The sequence below is a fragment of the Elgaria multicarinata genome, chromosome 5, assembly GCF_023053635.1.
Source record: "Elgaria multicarinata webbii isolate HBS135686 ecotype San Diego chromosome 5, rElgMul1.1.pri, whole genome shotgun sequence".
Lineage (NCBI taxonomy): Eukaryota > Metazoa > Chordata > Lepidosauria > Squamata > Anguidae > Elgaria > Elgaria multicarinata.
Window position 1 is genome coordinate 18,420,274 of NC_086175.1, and position 13,487 is coordinate 18,433,760.

The window sequence follows — 13,487 nt, forward strand, 5'->3', positions numbered from 1 at the left end:
AACCCAGTTTAACCCCCTTGGGGTTTCTTTTCCTAAAACAATGAAGCAAGATGAAGCACCTGATGGGAGATCAATCAGTATTCTGCATTTTCTATAAAAACTACTCAATTATTTATTGAGATAACTTTTCTGCTCTTCAAATTTTATTTTCTTCTCTAATGATTTTATAGTTTAGTGCCCCAATATGATATACTCTGTAGACTTTGTTCTGCGTTTGGGATTCCAAACATTATTTTAAAGAAGTCTGTATTTTACAGTCTTTATAAGAATACAACACACCTTTATATTCGTTGCTCTATATTCCAACTCAAGACCTTTCACTAAGAGAAGAACTGCAGTGGAGTGACAGACAAGGACAAATTCCTCATTCCCATAGGACACCTATAAAACCCATAGTCAACCACAGATATTATATATATATATATATAATCGTTCTTATAATCTGAAGACTAAATGGATGAATATGGTAGACATATTGCACTTCTGTGGCTCCACAAAGGTCCTGCACTTTATTTTTAGTTTCATTTTTAGTGTTTTATCTCCAGGAAGTGATTTTTGACTTAGAGTAAATCTGACATGCCTCCTCTCACCAGATGAGAGAGGAATCTTGAACAAATAAATGAAAAAGTGGGGGGGGGATGTGCTTAAATGGGAGCACTTTGCACAAATGACAGCCAACAACCAAGCAGACCACAAAGGAAAGGAAGGGGAAACGAATAACACTTACATCCTCAGAACCCTCACAGGTTCCTCTCTTGGGACTCCAGACACTAACACCCATCAACAAACTCCACTCCACTCCTGCTACTGGAGCTGCAAGATCAAGGCATTCACACACAGATAAGCAAGAGGGAGTGGGGTCATCAGGGAGGAAGAGACCATACCTCAAAGAATGACTATGACAATGACACCTGCAGCCTCCCCAAACAACTTCATGGTGTGCGGAGCACTAAGCGTATCTACCATTGACGACACTGCAATATGTGGGAACTAGAGATGTAAAATTTCTGTAAATTTTGAAGCCATGGGGGAAAAAAAACGTTTTTCCCATGGGTTTTTTCGGGGGGGGGGGGAATGAAATTTTTGGAAAAATTGAAATAATGCAATATTAGCACTTTTTACGGATTGAAAGTCATTTTGTTACTTTAGGAACATAAAATGTAATTATGTCCAAATTGGTTTGGCATAAAATTATTACATTTGATATATTAAAAGTACAGTGTTTTCAAACAATTATTACAAATTGAATTTACTTTGCTACTTTTTTTATTACTTCTTTTGGTAACAAATGTAGCTACAAGCTCTTGAGCTGTTGGGAACACCCGAACTGTAAGGGAACGCTTTGGTTTTGCCAGTCTATGAGCAGGATATATATATATATATATATATATATATATATATATACCAGAAGAAACCATCAATATTAGTGACAAAGAAAATTATTTATGTCTTCGCTAGTCCTCCACAGCGTCAAGCAGATGTAAAGCACCCATTCCCATGAAAAGAAGTGAGAAAAAGGGGGACCAAGATTCAATGAATATGCATGAAATTTAATCACTCATTTTCTGAGCTATACTGATCCCTATCAGTTTCAGTCTCTATTTCAATGGCAGTGCCCCCTAGAGGCAGAAATGCATCTTGCTGTTGCATTTGAGAGTTGTGGTCTCAGTTTGCAACCTAGGACTTTGCTTGTCCTTGGTGCACATAAATTGTAATAATCTGTTGCTGTACATAGTTTTTAGAAATCATTTGGAGAAGTAAATATCTAAACACCTTGTCTTAAACATTTTATTCATCATGCTAAAATAAAACATCCCATAATCCATTTTTTCTTCATTTCCCCTCCACCCCAATTTTTCCAATTTTTTGGGAAAAAACCAAAAAAGGCTTTGGAAAAAAATGGGGAAAAACCAGTTTCCCCCCGAATTTTTCTGGTTTTTTTCCGGGCCTTCACATCTCTAGTGGGAACCATGCACACTAGCTTTATACACTCCTCTTATTCAACAGATAGTAGTACTTTCAACCACACATACAGCAGAGGATAGGTACACAATTCCCATGAAGGTCCACAAGTCCTATCATGCTGGTAAGCTCTCACCATGGAGAAGGCAATATGAGAAGCACAGCAGCCTTTGTTAGTGAACACCAGGCACCATCTATTGCCAGAGCTAACCCAATGCCATGGCTCATTTTTCCTGGCATCATATGACATGGCGCAGAACAAACAGCAACTACAGAGTTCCAGTGCAACCCCTTATACCAGATGGCTGAGAATTGTTGCAATGACTATATTGTTTTCTGCAATAGATGAAGCTCCAAGCATGGACATTAAGGAGACTACCAATAGGAAAGTGACAAGCTAGGCTGACAAATATCACTCACTCACTCAACCACACCTAATGTGCACCTAGTTTCTAACACTTTTCCTATGACACCTCTGGTTTTGCATGCAAGTCTCCTAGCAGTATGACATTCTGTGCAGAGGAAGGCACTGTTGTCTCTTTCTGCCTGGCGTTATATATGGATACCATATGTGCACTGCTCTTGGTGATATCATGATGTCAATCTGCTGCAGTGACCAGATTAGTACCACCTAGGAATGACTAATGTGTGGGTGTGTTATTGGTATATATCATCATTACTGGCAGGTACTAATGGAGTTTCCAGGGATACTGTGTGACTGGCTATCGGCATTGCTATGTCAGCTTTTGTTTCTAGTCACCAGTTGTGCTGTTAACTTTGCCGCCTTTTAAGGATAGGATTGTGTCATATTACGCCAGTATTAGCCCTGTCATAATGGCTGCCCAAAATTCGTGGATCACACAATCACTTTGCCTAAGCTGTATTTAGTTCCAGCTAAATACAAGTGTAGCTTGTAATTTATGTATCTTGTAGATCAGACACTTGAAACCAACAGAATGGTTCAGCCATGTGAAGCCTATGAACTGTAAATTGCTTGATTTTGTTTTATCCTTAAAAAAGTCATTTTAATCTCTTTTGTACGACCAAGCAAACAGCACCAATTTGTTACACAATGGTACTATTATTTTGATTACCATAAGAGAAAAGGAAAACTATACTTTCTAATCTGTCTTTAAAAAATAACTATTAACTAGTACCTTTGTTGTTGTCCATTCCTCCAACTGCATACAGGGTCCCAACTGTTGATTTTCTTGGCTTAGTTCTTGGACTTTGCATAAGAGTTCGTCTTTCTGGCAAAAGATGATATTTCATGGCTTCCAGAATCAGCTTCTGACATTCCAAGTCATCTTTAAAAAGTGCATGGTTTTCTAGGTCAGCTAAAATCTGTAAATTATATGAGTTGTGATTTAATAATGACATCCCATTCCTTATAGCCCAATCCCTAGAGTCCTCTGCTTGCACAAGCTTCAGTGACATGAATAGGACTTGGGCTGGCAGATGACCTTGAGGCGGGAAGCCTAATAAATAGACAAAAATAAAATCCACAGGAATAGCAGTCCAGATTACACAAGCAATATGCTAGGACTATTGAATCATCTTGGAGCAACTAATAGTTGAAACAGGTGTTTTCTTTTGTTAATTGGAAATTGATCAGCATAACAACTTTATGTTGATTAATAATCCACCTTAGATGTCAATGAAGTGGTAAATACCTCATCCAGACTGCAGCTTGGGGCTCACATGACTGAAGCTCCTTATTATACAAATAATAATCTGGCATGTTTGGCTAGATGTTGGGCTGGGCTGAATCCTCTCCCCCACCCCACCCCCACCAATTTGGACATTCCTATTTTAGGTCATAAAATTTGGGGGGCAATTTAAAGGGTGAAAATGCTTCTGCTTTTTTTTTTTTAAAAGAGAAAGGTCAATGAGGTTTTTTGCATCTCCAGCTGGGTGTTGGCTTCTACTTTGGTTTTCCCACTCACACTCACTGGGTTCACACAACATGACAACTTCCAGGTTCACATGACCCGCCTGGCAGCCTTACTATAGTTTAAAGAACCGACGGTGAGCTATTCTGTTGTGCGAACTGGTCTAGTATTTGTAGTTTCTAGGTTTATGTTGAAAAATGTGATTTCATCTGAAGGCGTGTCCAGTAATTATGCATTGTTTCCAAGTTGAGGCCACTCATGTGGACTGGGAAATGTATAAAATAGTGGCTTATGCTTGTAACAATTCTGCCTCCTACCAATGCCCAGCATTCAAATCAAACCATCTCAGACACATTCAGCTCCAAGCTGCAGCCAGCATTCTAACATGGAAAAAGCCAAGGCACAGACAGGATTGAATGTTTGGTGTTATCTTCCATTTCACTGGACTGTGGGAGTTCCAAACACCCTAAATACTGTTTCCATTGAGCAAGCATAGATATCTTGCTTTGAAAATTGGCCTTCCTCCAATCCCATGATTAAAAAATATGGAGTGGGAAGAGGTGACATTAAGACTCAGCTGCGATCAAGAAGTCCATTTGCATTTTTTTTCTCTGTGCCCACTGGCACTGTGAAGATGGACCTCCAAAGGAGCTGCAGAAAGAAGAGGAAGCTGGGCCATCTCTGATAAGCATGTAGAAGAGCTTGGGTATTGGATCTTGGCCAAGTTCTTGTGGAAATAAGAGAAAAGTAACACAGAAAAAATGTTTTGGTAGCGTCAGATAATGAACAACCATGGTGTAGGGATCATTAAAAGTGAAAGCTGGGAGACCAGTTAGGGATTGTATTACAGGAATGCAATAATCTGCAAAAGGGTGGTGAGATCATGATAAAATGCTTGCATTGCATATGAAGCAGACAATGAAGCAGGAATATCACTGGTATGATAGGCAATGTGTACACAGTCCAAGCCACAGATGTCTGAACAAAGATTCAGTGTGTGTATAATAAAGAAAGAGATATAATACCCAAGCCAAGAAAAAAACAAAATGATGGCTGGGGAGTGCTGGGAGTTGTAGGATTTTTTTTTGTCGAAGCATGCATAGGATTCTGCCCTAAGTGACTTTGAATCTATATCCTTTCTTCAAAATATGAACGCAATCCTATGCAAGTTTAAACAGGAAAAAGTCCTACAACTACCACGCTGGCTGGGGAATGCTGGGGATTGTAGCACTTTTTTTCTGTCTAAACATGCATAGGATTGCTCCCTCTGTGCATTTCTTTATTTTCTTTATTTAATTTCTGTCCTGCCCTTCCTCATCCTGCTGTTACAAACTCATGACAAATCTGAGTTGGTGAGGCTGAAAGAGAGTGACTCGCCTAGGATCACTCAGGGAGCTTCATGGGTAAGCAGTGATTTGATCCAGACTCTCCCAGTTCAACTCTTTCTATCCTTTGTATCATACCGACTGTACATCAGAATCTACGGCATGTCTAAGGGCATGTCTACACCATAGGGTGTAGAGGGAGGGAGGGGGGACAACCCTGGACTTACTGCTTCTGGGATCGTCCCTGGCCATCTAAATGAAAGTGTGATGCCCCAGAAGGGAAAAGGAATGTCACGGCGTCATGCCAGCCATTTAAGAAGTAAAAATAATAATCCCTGACCCCACTCCCCACACACAAAGTCCCTGGACTCCCTCCAGCCCAGCTTCTTCCCTCTGCTGACCACCGCTGCTCACGGGGAGGAGGGAAGAAGATGGGACAGGGGACCACACTGCCCGCAGTCCTTGGGATCATCCTGATATCACAGGAAAAACCAGGAAAAAAGTGGTCCCAGTAATCCTGAAGAAATGGAGGGATTGTCCCTGCCTGCGCCCAGGATCCCCTTTGTGTCATGTGGATGCACAGGGATGATCCAAGAGGAAAAGGCAGGTGTAGACATGCCCTAAGTAGAGATTTGAATTTCTGTGTATCAAATTCACATCCAATATAATATCTACTGGATCACAGCTGCATAAAATAATGGTACATGCTTCAGAAACAGATTGGGTGGAATGTATTCATTCTATCCCAAAGATTTATCTTGGAGCTGATGCCCATCCCTAAATATATAGCAATTTAAACAATAATAACAATAACAAGAACTTAAACATGTTCAAAACTAACAGTCAAAACTAGTTTTACTATCTTCCTGGGATAAATTTAGAAATTATGACTGACGCTGATGCTGTAGAAGTCTCACATATTGTAAATTAACCCATAACATTGTTCAGTAAGCCAGCAAAATAAATATTAGGCTCCTGCCCCTGTGCATTTCATCTTTCCAAAGTGTTACACGGAATAACTAAAATTTAATTAGCTGCTGCCCTAGCTCTATCATGAACTTCCCTTTTATGTTATGTCTCCTCAGGGGGAGTTGAGTAAATGGCCTGTTCAGAAATAAATAATACAAGAACGTGTCTCTGTGTATCTCTGACAATTTTTCAGTCAAGGGTACGGACAGTATTTCTCTCTCTCTCTCCATTTTTAATGTCTAAGATAGCATGCATATGTCCTGGCATCACACTGTTGTGTTTGTAAGAACCCCCTGCCATCAGCTGCCAATTACATGGAGAAGGAAAATAGAGCTGATGTAAGGAACTTTACAGAACTGGAACATCTCTCTCTCTCTCTCTCTCTCTCTCACACACACACACACACACACACACACACACACACACACACACACAAACACACAGAGTCACTGCCATGTCCCTGTAGTTAAGAGCGGACAGTAGATTATGCATTCTATCATTATAAAGCAGTAATTAGGGGGGATCATTCTAACGTTCATAAAATCGAAAATGTTTCATCAATCTTGCTGAAATTTAAATGTGCAAGAAAGAAATGTTGGTTTTAGATATCCTGAAAATTTCAAGAAGTTTGGTGAAAGATTGAGGGAAGGAGGTAAGTTTAAAATACAAAAGAAGAAAAAAACTCACTGAATCAAAATAGTTCTGATAATATAAGGTTGGTGATTTTTAATACACAAAATTTGGACTATTGAGCTCCTTACCCATTTATCCAGTGGTGGGGTCTTCTTTCTCTTTCATTGCAGTTGGTGGAATGGCTTTTCTTTTTTAAAAAAATTCCCCTTTATTGATTTTAATGAATATTTATTCATCCCATTAGAGTGAATACAGAGATCTGCTTCAACCATAGTGCGACACATGCTCAGTAGTGTCGCTCTCCCTCCTGCCTCAGCTAGATGTATGCTGAAAATCAAATGGCCACCTGGCTCTTCTAGCACAGTCATTTCCTTAGTGGAATCCTCAGTGTGTTCTCAGAAATAAGTTCCATTGAGTGTAATGGTCTTACTCCCAGGTAAGTGTGTAGGGGATTGTAGCCTTTTTAATTAAAACTGCCTGGAACCTTGGCCAGGTGGAGAGTGAGAGTTTAAGAATTTCCTCTCCTTTCCAGCCCAATAATCCTACAATTAACAACTTTTTGTAACCCTCTTTATACACTGCAAAAATATTTAAATAAGTATTACACTTTTTCTCATGCGTCCTTTACCTTTTTGTTCATATAAATTCTTTTAGTTATTCCTTATGAATGTTGGTTTTTGCTTTAACCACTAAGCAGCCTGGTTTCAGACCCTACCACAAGTAAGGTATGGAAATGAAACTTTAGATCATAAGCAGGCCTGACTTTCTGAGAAACACACAGCCTGGTTCTTGCCTCCCTTTTGAGAGAAGAAAAGTTCTCTTCTTTTTTGGAACATGTTTTCCTTTGGCTTTGAGAGTATTTTGGGTTATCTTTTCCCAAGGCCAGTTTGCTTTTTTGCTCACTGGTGAAGCAGGGTGTAGAACTCAGAAGAGATCCCTTTCAGTCTTTCCTCTGGATCCATGATAACCTGGTCTTCAGATCTCTCCTTGGAATAAGTAGTAGTCCCAGAGTCAGGCAGGATTTATTTACCCCAGCAAGTACAAAAGCTTAGTTAATATTTTTTTGTTTATATATGATATAAGTGTCTCAGAAAAGTGAGTCTTACAGTCACCTCTGCATATCATATTCTCCATCCTGTCCTCATGGTTTATCTGCTTTGGGAGAATGAGAATTTTACTTGCACTTTCTGCCTCCTTAGGGAGGATGTGGCGTTAAGGCTGGTGAGCCTTTTAACTCCCAATTTCCCTACTTTTTAGTGCTTGGCTGAAATCTCTAGAGTCTTAACGTTGTTTTGTAAACTGTAGGTTTTTGTTTGTTTAATGAATATCTATATATTGTATGAAAAGACTCAAGTTTATATCAATTTGAAGATTGCTTTGACAACATTATCTCTTGGATCACTGGCTTTCAGAGCACAAGTACATTCTGGAGAAAGAAATTTCCATGTTTAATAAGATAATGAAGTTTTTTATCCAGGTGAATTAATCAGCTCACAATTTATAATATACTTGACTATTTGGCCTTATTTAACTGACCAGCAAAGCATTGAAAATTTACAACGTTAAGGCTGCAGTCCTATAGGATGTATGTTGGCTACTCATAAACCTCTGAACTCAGAGAATTATGAGTATCCTATGCAAAGCAGGTTCTGTTGACTGAGATGACTAAAATGATGTATATGTACTGGAACTGTTGACCTTCCTTTGTAATTGACTGATATAGTTAATATGATGCATATGCTTTGGAATAAGTGATTCCCTCTACAATTTGGTGCACATAATTGTGCATTAATTCCTTGTAATTCTCTTCAAATTAATATAAAATGCAGCTTGTGAGATTTTGTTGAATTCTAATTGGAAGCCTGTCTTTTTTGATTTGCTGGGCAAGGAAATACAACACCATAACATTAGGACATAAGAGAAGAAGTTCTAGATGTTACAGAGAAAGTGGATGAGGAAAAAGACGCAGCTGCAATTTGTGGCTACAGTCACACACTGAATACAAGATAGTTTGGGTAGCAATTAGTGGTTCATTTTGTGTACAGAAAATACAAACAGATGAATCTACTTAGTAGTACATCTGATTTACTAGTATTAAAAATCCCAAGAAAGTTGTTGAGCTGGGGCTTAGATTTGAATTTATGGAACTCATAAAAGTTACTTCAAGGAAGTAGTGAATATTACAAATCCTCAAATTCTTCTGTGGCTTGGATTAATACAAGAATTGGTAAACTGGGCCAGATTGATAGTCCATCTTCTGCATCATTCAGTTCTCTAAGACACAAACATAGTCTGAGAATCAGCTATTCCCAGTTGCTTATCATTAGTGCACTGCAGTAGGAAGTCTATGACCCTGTTCAGAAGACACCTTAAACCACAGCTTTAACCATGGTTAAAGCCATGTTTTAAGGTGTCTTCTGTACGGGGCCTATGAAAATGGAGGCTGACCTTTGAAACTCATAGCTAGGAGCTACAAATAGTTTTCATTCAATCATAACATTAAAAGTCATGCATACTATCCACCTTCCTAACATCCAAGAAATCTTCAACTCAAGCACAATTCTACTACAGTTGTTGTGACAAATGTGTTTTCTTATATATTAAAAACCTGAAATACAGACTGGAAAATGTTTTGGTGTTATGTTACAGTTGATGTGAAAACACCCTAACCTCTTTCAACAGCAGAGCCAAATGCAGTGTACCATAATAGGGAATGTTGAGAATATAGTTGAGAATATAGGTATTTAATGATTTAAGGGCTATAAAACATTAATTTTGCAAAACCTAAGTGTGCACAACTAAGCAGATCAATTTGTTTATCTTAGAAGAAGGTGGTACCTTCACAGGGAGAAAGTATAAATAATTTAAATAACTCTTTTATATCAGTAAAATGGATATAACTTGTACAATTTGATAGTAGCAAAAGATGGGGGAAATGCTAATTAAGAACAAAAAATTCTAATAAAAAGTAAACAAATGAGATGGCGACAATTATGTCTCTTTCCATGAGATAAACAGATATGCAACTAGATCCTACGTATATTTAATCAAAAAGGGTTGGTGTTGATATAATATTGATTGGATGGAAGAGGATGAAAACAGAGAATCACATTAAAATGTGGTTAAAGTGATTCAGGGTACAATCCTATACATATTTAGACAGAAAAAAGGTCCCATAACTCCCAGCATTCCCCAACCAGCCATGCTGGCTGGGCAATGCTGAAGATGTAAGACTTTTTTTCTGTCTAAACATACATAGGATTGTGCCCTTGTGCAGCAATCCTAGACACATTTCTTCGGCCTTAGCTAGACCTAAGGTTTATCCCAGGGTCATCCCTGCCTGCTCCCGGGATATCCTGTGTGTCATTTACATGAACAGGGACGATCCCGGGATAAACCTTAGGTCTAGCTAAGGCCTTCCGGTGTAAGCCCCACTGAATCAAATGGGACTTACTTCTGAGTAGACATACATAGGATTGCATAGGAGTAGACATACATAGAATTGTTAGACTTACATTCACTGAATTCAAAGATATTTAGGCTGCAATCTTATACATACTTACCTAGAAGTAAGGCCCTCAGTGGGACTTGCTCCTGAATCGAGATAGATTTGCTCAACCAAAATGGGGAGAACATTTTTATCCTATTTATTTATTTATTTTATTTATTTATTACATTTCTATACCGCCCAATAGCCGGAGCTCTCTGGGCGGTTCACAAAAAAAATCAATATTTCAATTTTAAACCCTGAATATTTGGTACATTCTTTCAACATATTTGGTACATTCTTTCTGGAGATAGAGATTATGGTGGTACAATCGAAGCATTACTGTTCATAGTGGGCATACTTATCACATAGGTAAGTACAGAGATTTTGCAGGCTTTTGTGTTGTTTTTCAAAATGCTGCCAAACTTGTTTGATGAGAAACAACAAAAGAAATGAGTGTGTATACCATAGGAAACTACCTGTATTCAACTCTCTTAAAAACTATTGTTTTGCCTCCAGCCGAATTGTCATTGTTCACATATCAGGAATACAGATTATATTGCTACACCTTACAATTTTAACAGGACTATCGTGTAGACCTGTGCTGTGTAGACCTGTGCTGTGCTAACATGTTAAGCTGATACACATTTTTCCTCCACCTTTCGTACGCAGGAGATGGATTTCAAGAGTTAGTTCATTGGGCTCCCATTTTGGGGGGCCAGGGATAAACTGCCTCTGTAAGTGGTAAGAGCCCCACTCATCCATTTTACCTTTCTCTGTGCAGACAGTGACAAGGAGCTACATGCCTGTCTCTGCACAAGAAAATGACCTGGACTGCACTTGGATTTTTATTTTTTTAAAAAAAAGTATTTCCCATCCCAAAGGACTGTACATAACACTTCCATTCGATACAGTCAAAGGCCTTCTCAGTTTACAAAAGGGGAAGGAGAAGCCGGTGATTTAATTTTCTTATGCTATAATCCTAACTACATTTACTCAGGAATCAGCTCCCAAATTTAAAAACTGTTGGCTCTGCAGATGGCTTAGCAGTGGCAGCAGAAGTGAAATTTGGGTTCTTGCCACCAAGTGTCCTCTCCAAACACTGCTTCAGGAATAATGCATACATGTCCATACCAGAGCTCTGTTTATGTTGTTACCAGCAAAGCCAGAAGACGAGCTCATTGCTATTAAACTGTTTATTATTAGTCTTCCCATTAAATCCATTTTGGGGGTTTACCATTGTGCCTCTTGTACCTGTCAAAGGGATGACAAATTGGGCAGCTACTTAATTTTGGCCATAATCTTAATTGGTAAATTCTTTTAAACACACTTAAATTAGCCTTTGTTTTAGGGTATATGTATTTATTTTGAACATCTCAATTTATTTATTTATTTTAATTTTGTAATTGTTAGGTTGTTATTGTATTTTTAATGTATTGTTTTAATTAATTATAACTATGACTGTAAACTGCCTTGAGTGGCATTTTTGGTAAAAAAAAAAAAAAAGGCAGGGTACAAATCAAATCAATCAATAAATAAAATAATTTTAAAAATGTGTTTAAATATTTTTCATGCTATTCTTTCAGCTATTTCTTGAGAAATTAAGCTATTTCTTGGCTAAATGGTCACACCTAGTTTATTTTTACCTAAAATTTTATTCAGTCTTTGCCATTAAATGGGTGTATTATTGTTAACTATACAAACCTAGGTTTGCTTCTGCTTAATGCACTGGGTCATTTAGGGCATAATTTTATGCATATTTAGAGGTGGGGGAAAGACCTATAAATATTTTAACTCATAATAAGCATTTGGTGTGTCTAGACACATTCTCCGAAATTGCATCCATTTTAGTTCTAATAATTAGAATTGGCATTATTACTTTTGTTAGAACTTGTAATTCCAGAAATGGCTCAATTTATGTGATGGAGAAGAAGAAGAAGAAATAAATATTTAGATATTTTGTATGAGTAATACAAAACACTCTTAAAAGCAGCCTTTTAAATTGAAGAGAATAACTCAAATGTATTATGACTTCAGATTTATTTGTCTTAGAGTACAATAAAAACTTTTTTTCTCTCTACAATGGCAATTTTAGAGAATATGAAAAATAATAGAGACTTATAAAACTATATCTTAGGTAAAATTATTTCCATTAGATCCAGTCCCACGAGTTTTGCATTGTAGGAATTTGATAATCTCCTCTAACACCTTATTGCGAACGGAGAAGGAAATCACAGAAATAAACACACGGATAACAGAGTATGGGATTAAATAGGGCCTCTTTATTTACACATGGAGATTCTCCCCTCCATGGATCTGTGCGTGACCATGCGGGAATTAATCTTAAAGTTTCAGGCAACTAGCCTGACCCCAGGGCGACCCACTCTGCTGAAACAGGGGATCGGGTAATCTGCCCCCCTATTTCCAACCACACTTGTGTGTTTGGAGACCAACCTGCATCATCTCCACTCGGGCTGCACAGGTGAGTAGATGAGACAGGAAGGTCCCCAAAGGCAAACCATATCCTGGCACGTGAGCTGCACAGTCCATGAGGAGCAGGCCTCTGGATTGCCAGTCACCATAAAGGTGCCCGAGTGCTCACCGTCCCTATCCTGACTATCCCAAATTCCCTCACAACCCTGCCATTATAATTTACTAATTAACCTCCAATCTAATAATCAGCTCCAGTATAGAGTAGGCGAAAACCTGCACATTCCTAAATGGCAGGGAAAATTCCTACTCAGCCCCTTCTGCAAAGAAGATGACTGGTTATTCCTACACTGGTTTATTGGGAGGGAGGGTGGGGCCGAAGACGAAAGAGGCCAAGTGCCTCGTGGGGGTGGGTCTTTAAAGCCTTGGCTCCGCCCCCACCTCACGAGGCAGCACACGCGCTGCTCGAGCAGCGTTTCTTTCTGCCTCCTGCCCGCCCGCAAAAGCCATCCGCCACCCAAGCCGTTCCTGCTGGGCGGAAAACGGGCTTTTTGTATAGTCTTTTCTACACTTGTTTAATTTTTTTTAAAGGCAGATGCATTCAAAAGCTACTCATTTTCTTGATCCCTTTCAGCTTATATTTGTTTGTGTGTGTATGTGTTTTGCATCTTGCCACTATTTTTCAGCCAGTGCAATATACTTGCTTGACCTTTCTTCACAGGACTTCAGTCTGATCAGCCAGTTGCTGGTTATATTGTTTTGAGGTTAATAGGGTTGGTATTTTATTAT

General features: G+C 38.7%; 1 protein-coding gene across 3 annotated transcripts in view; it reads right to left on the reverse strand.

The window, feature by feature from the left end:
- The window catches only part of KLHL1 (kelch like family member 1), a 187,620-nt gene that overhangs the window by 66,185 nt on the left and 107,948 nt on the right, over window positions 1–13,487 (reverse strand). For all 3 annotated transcript variants that reach the window (XM_063125995.1, XM_063125994.1, XM_063125993.1), the window contains one exon: window positions 3,120–3,306. In XM_063125995.1, coding sequence (XP_062982065.1) covers window positions 3,120–3,306 — 187 coding nt within the window. The remainder of the gene's footprint in view (window positions 1–3,119; window positions 3,307–13,487) is intronic.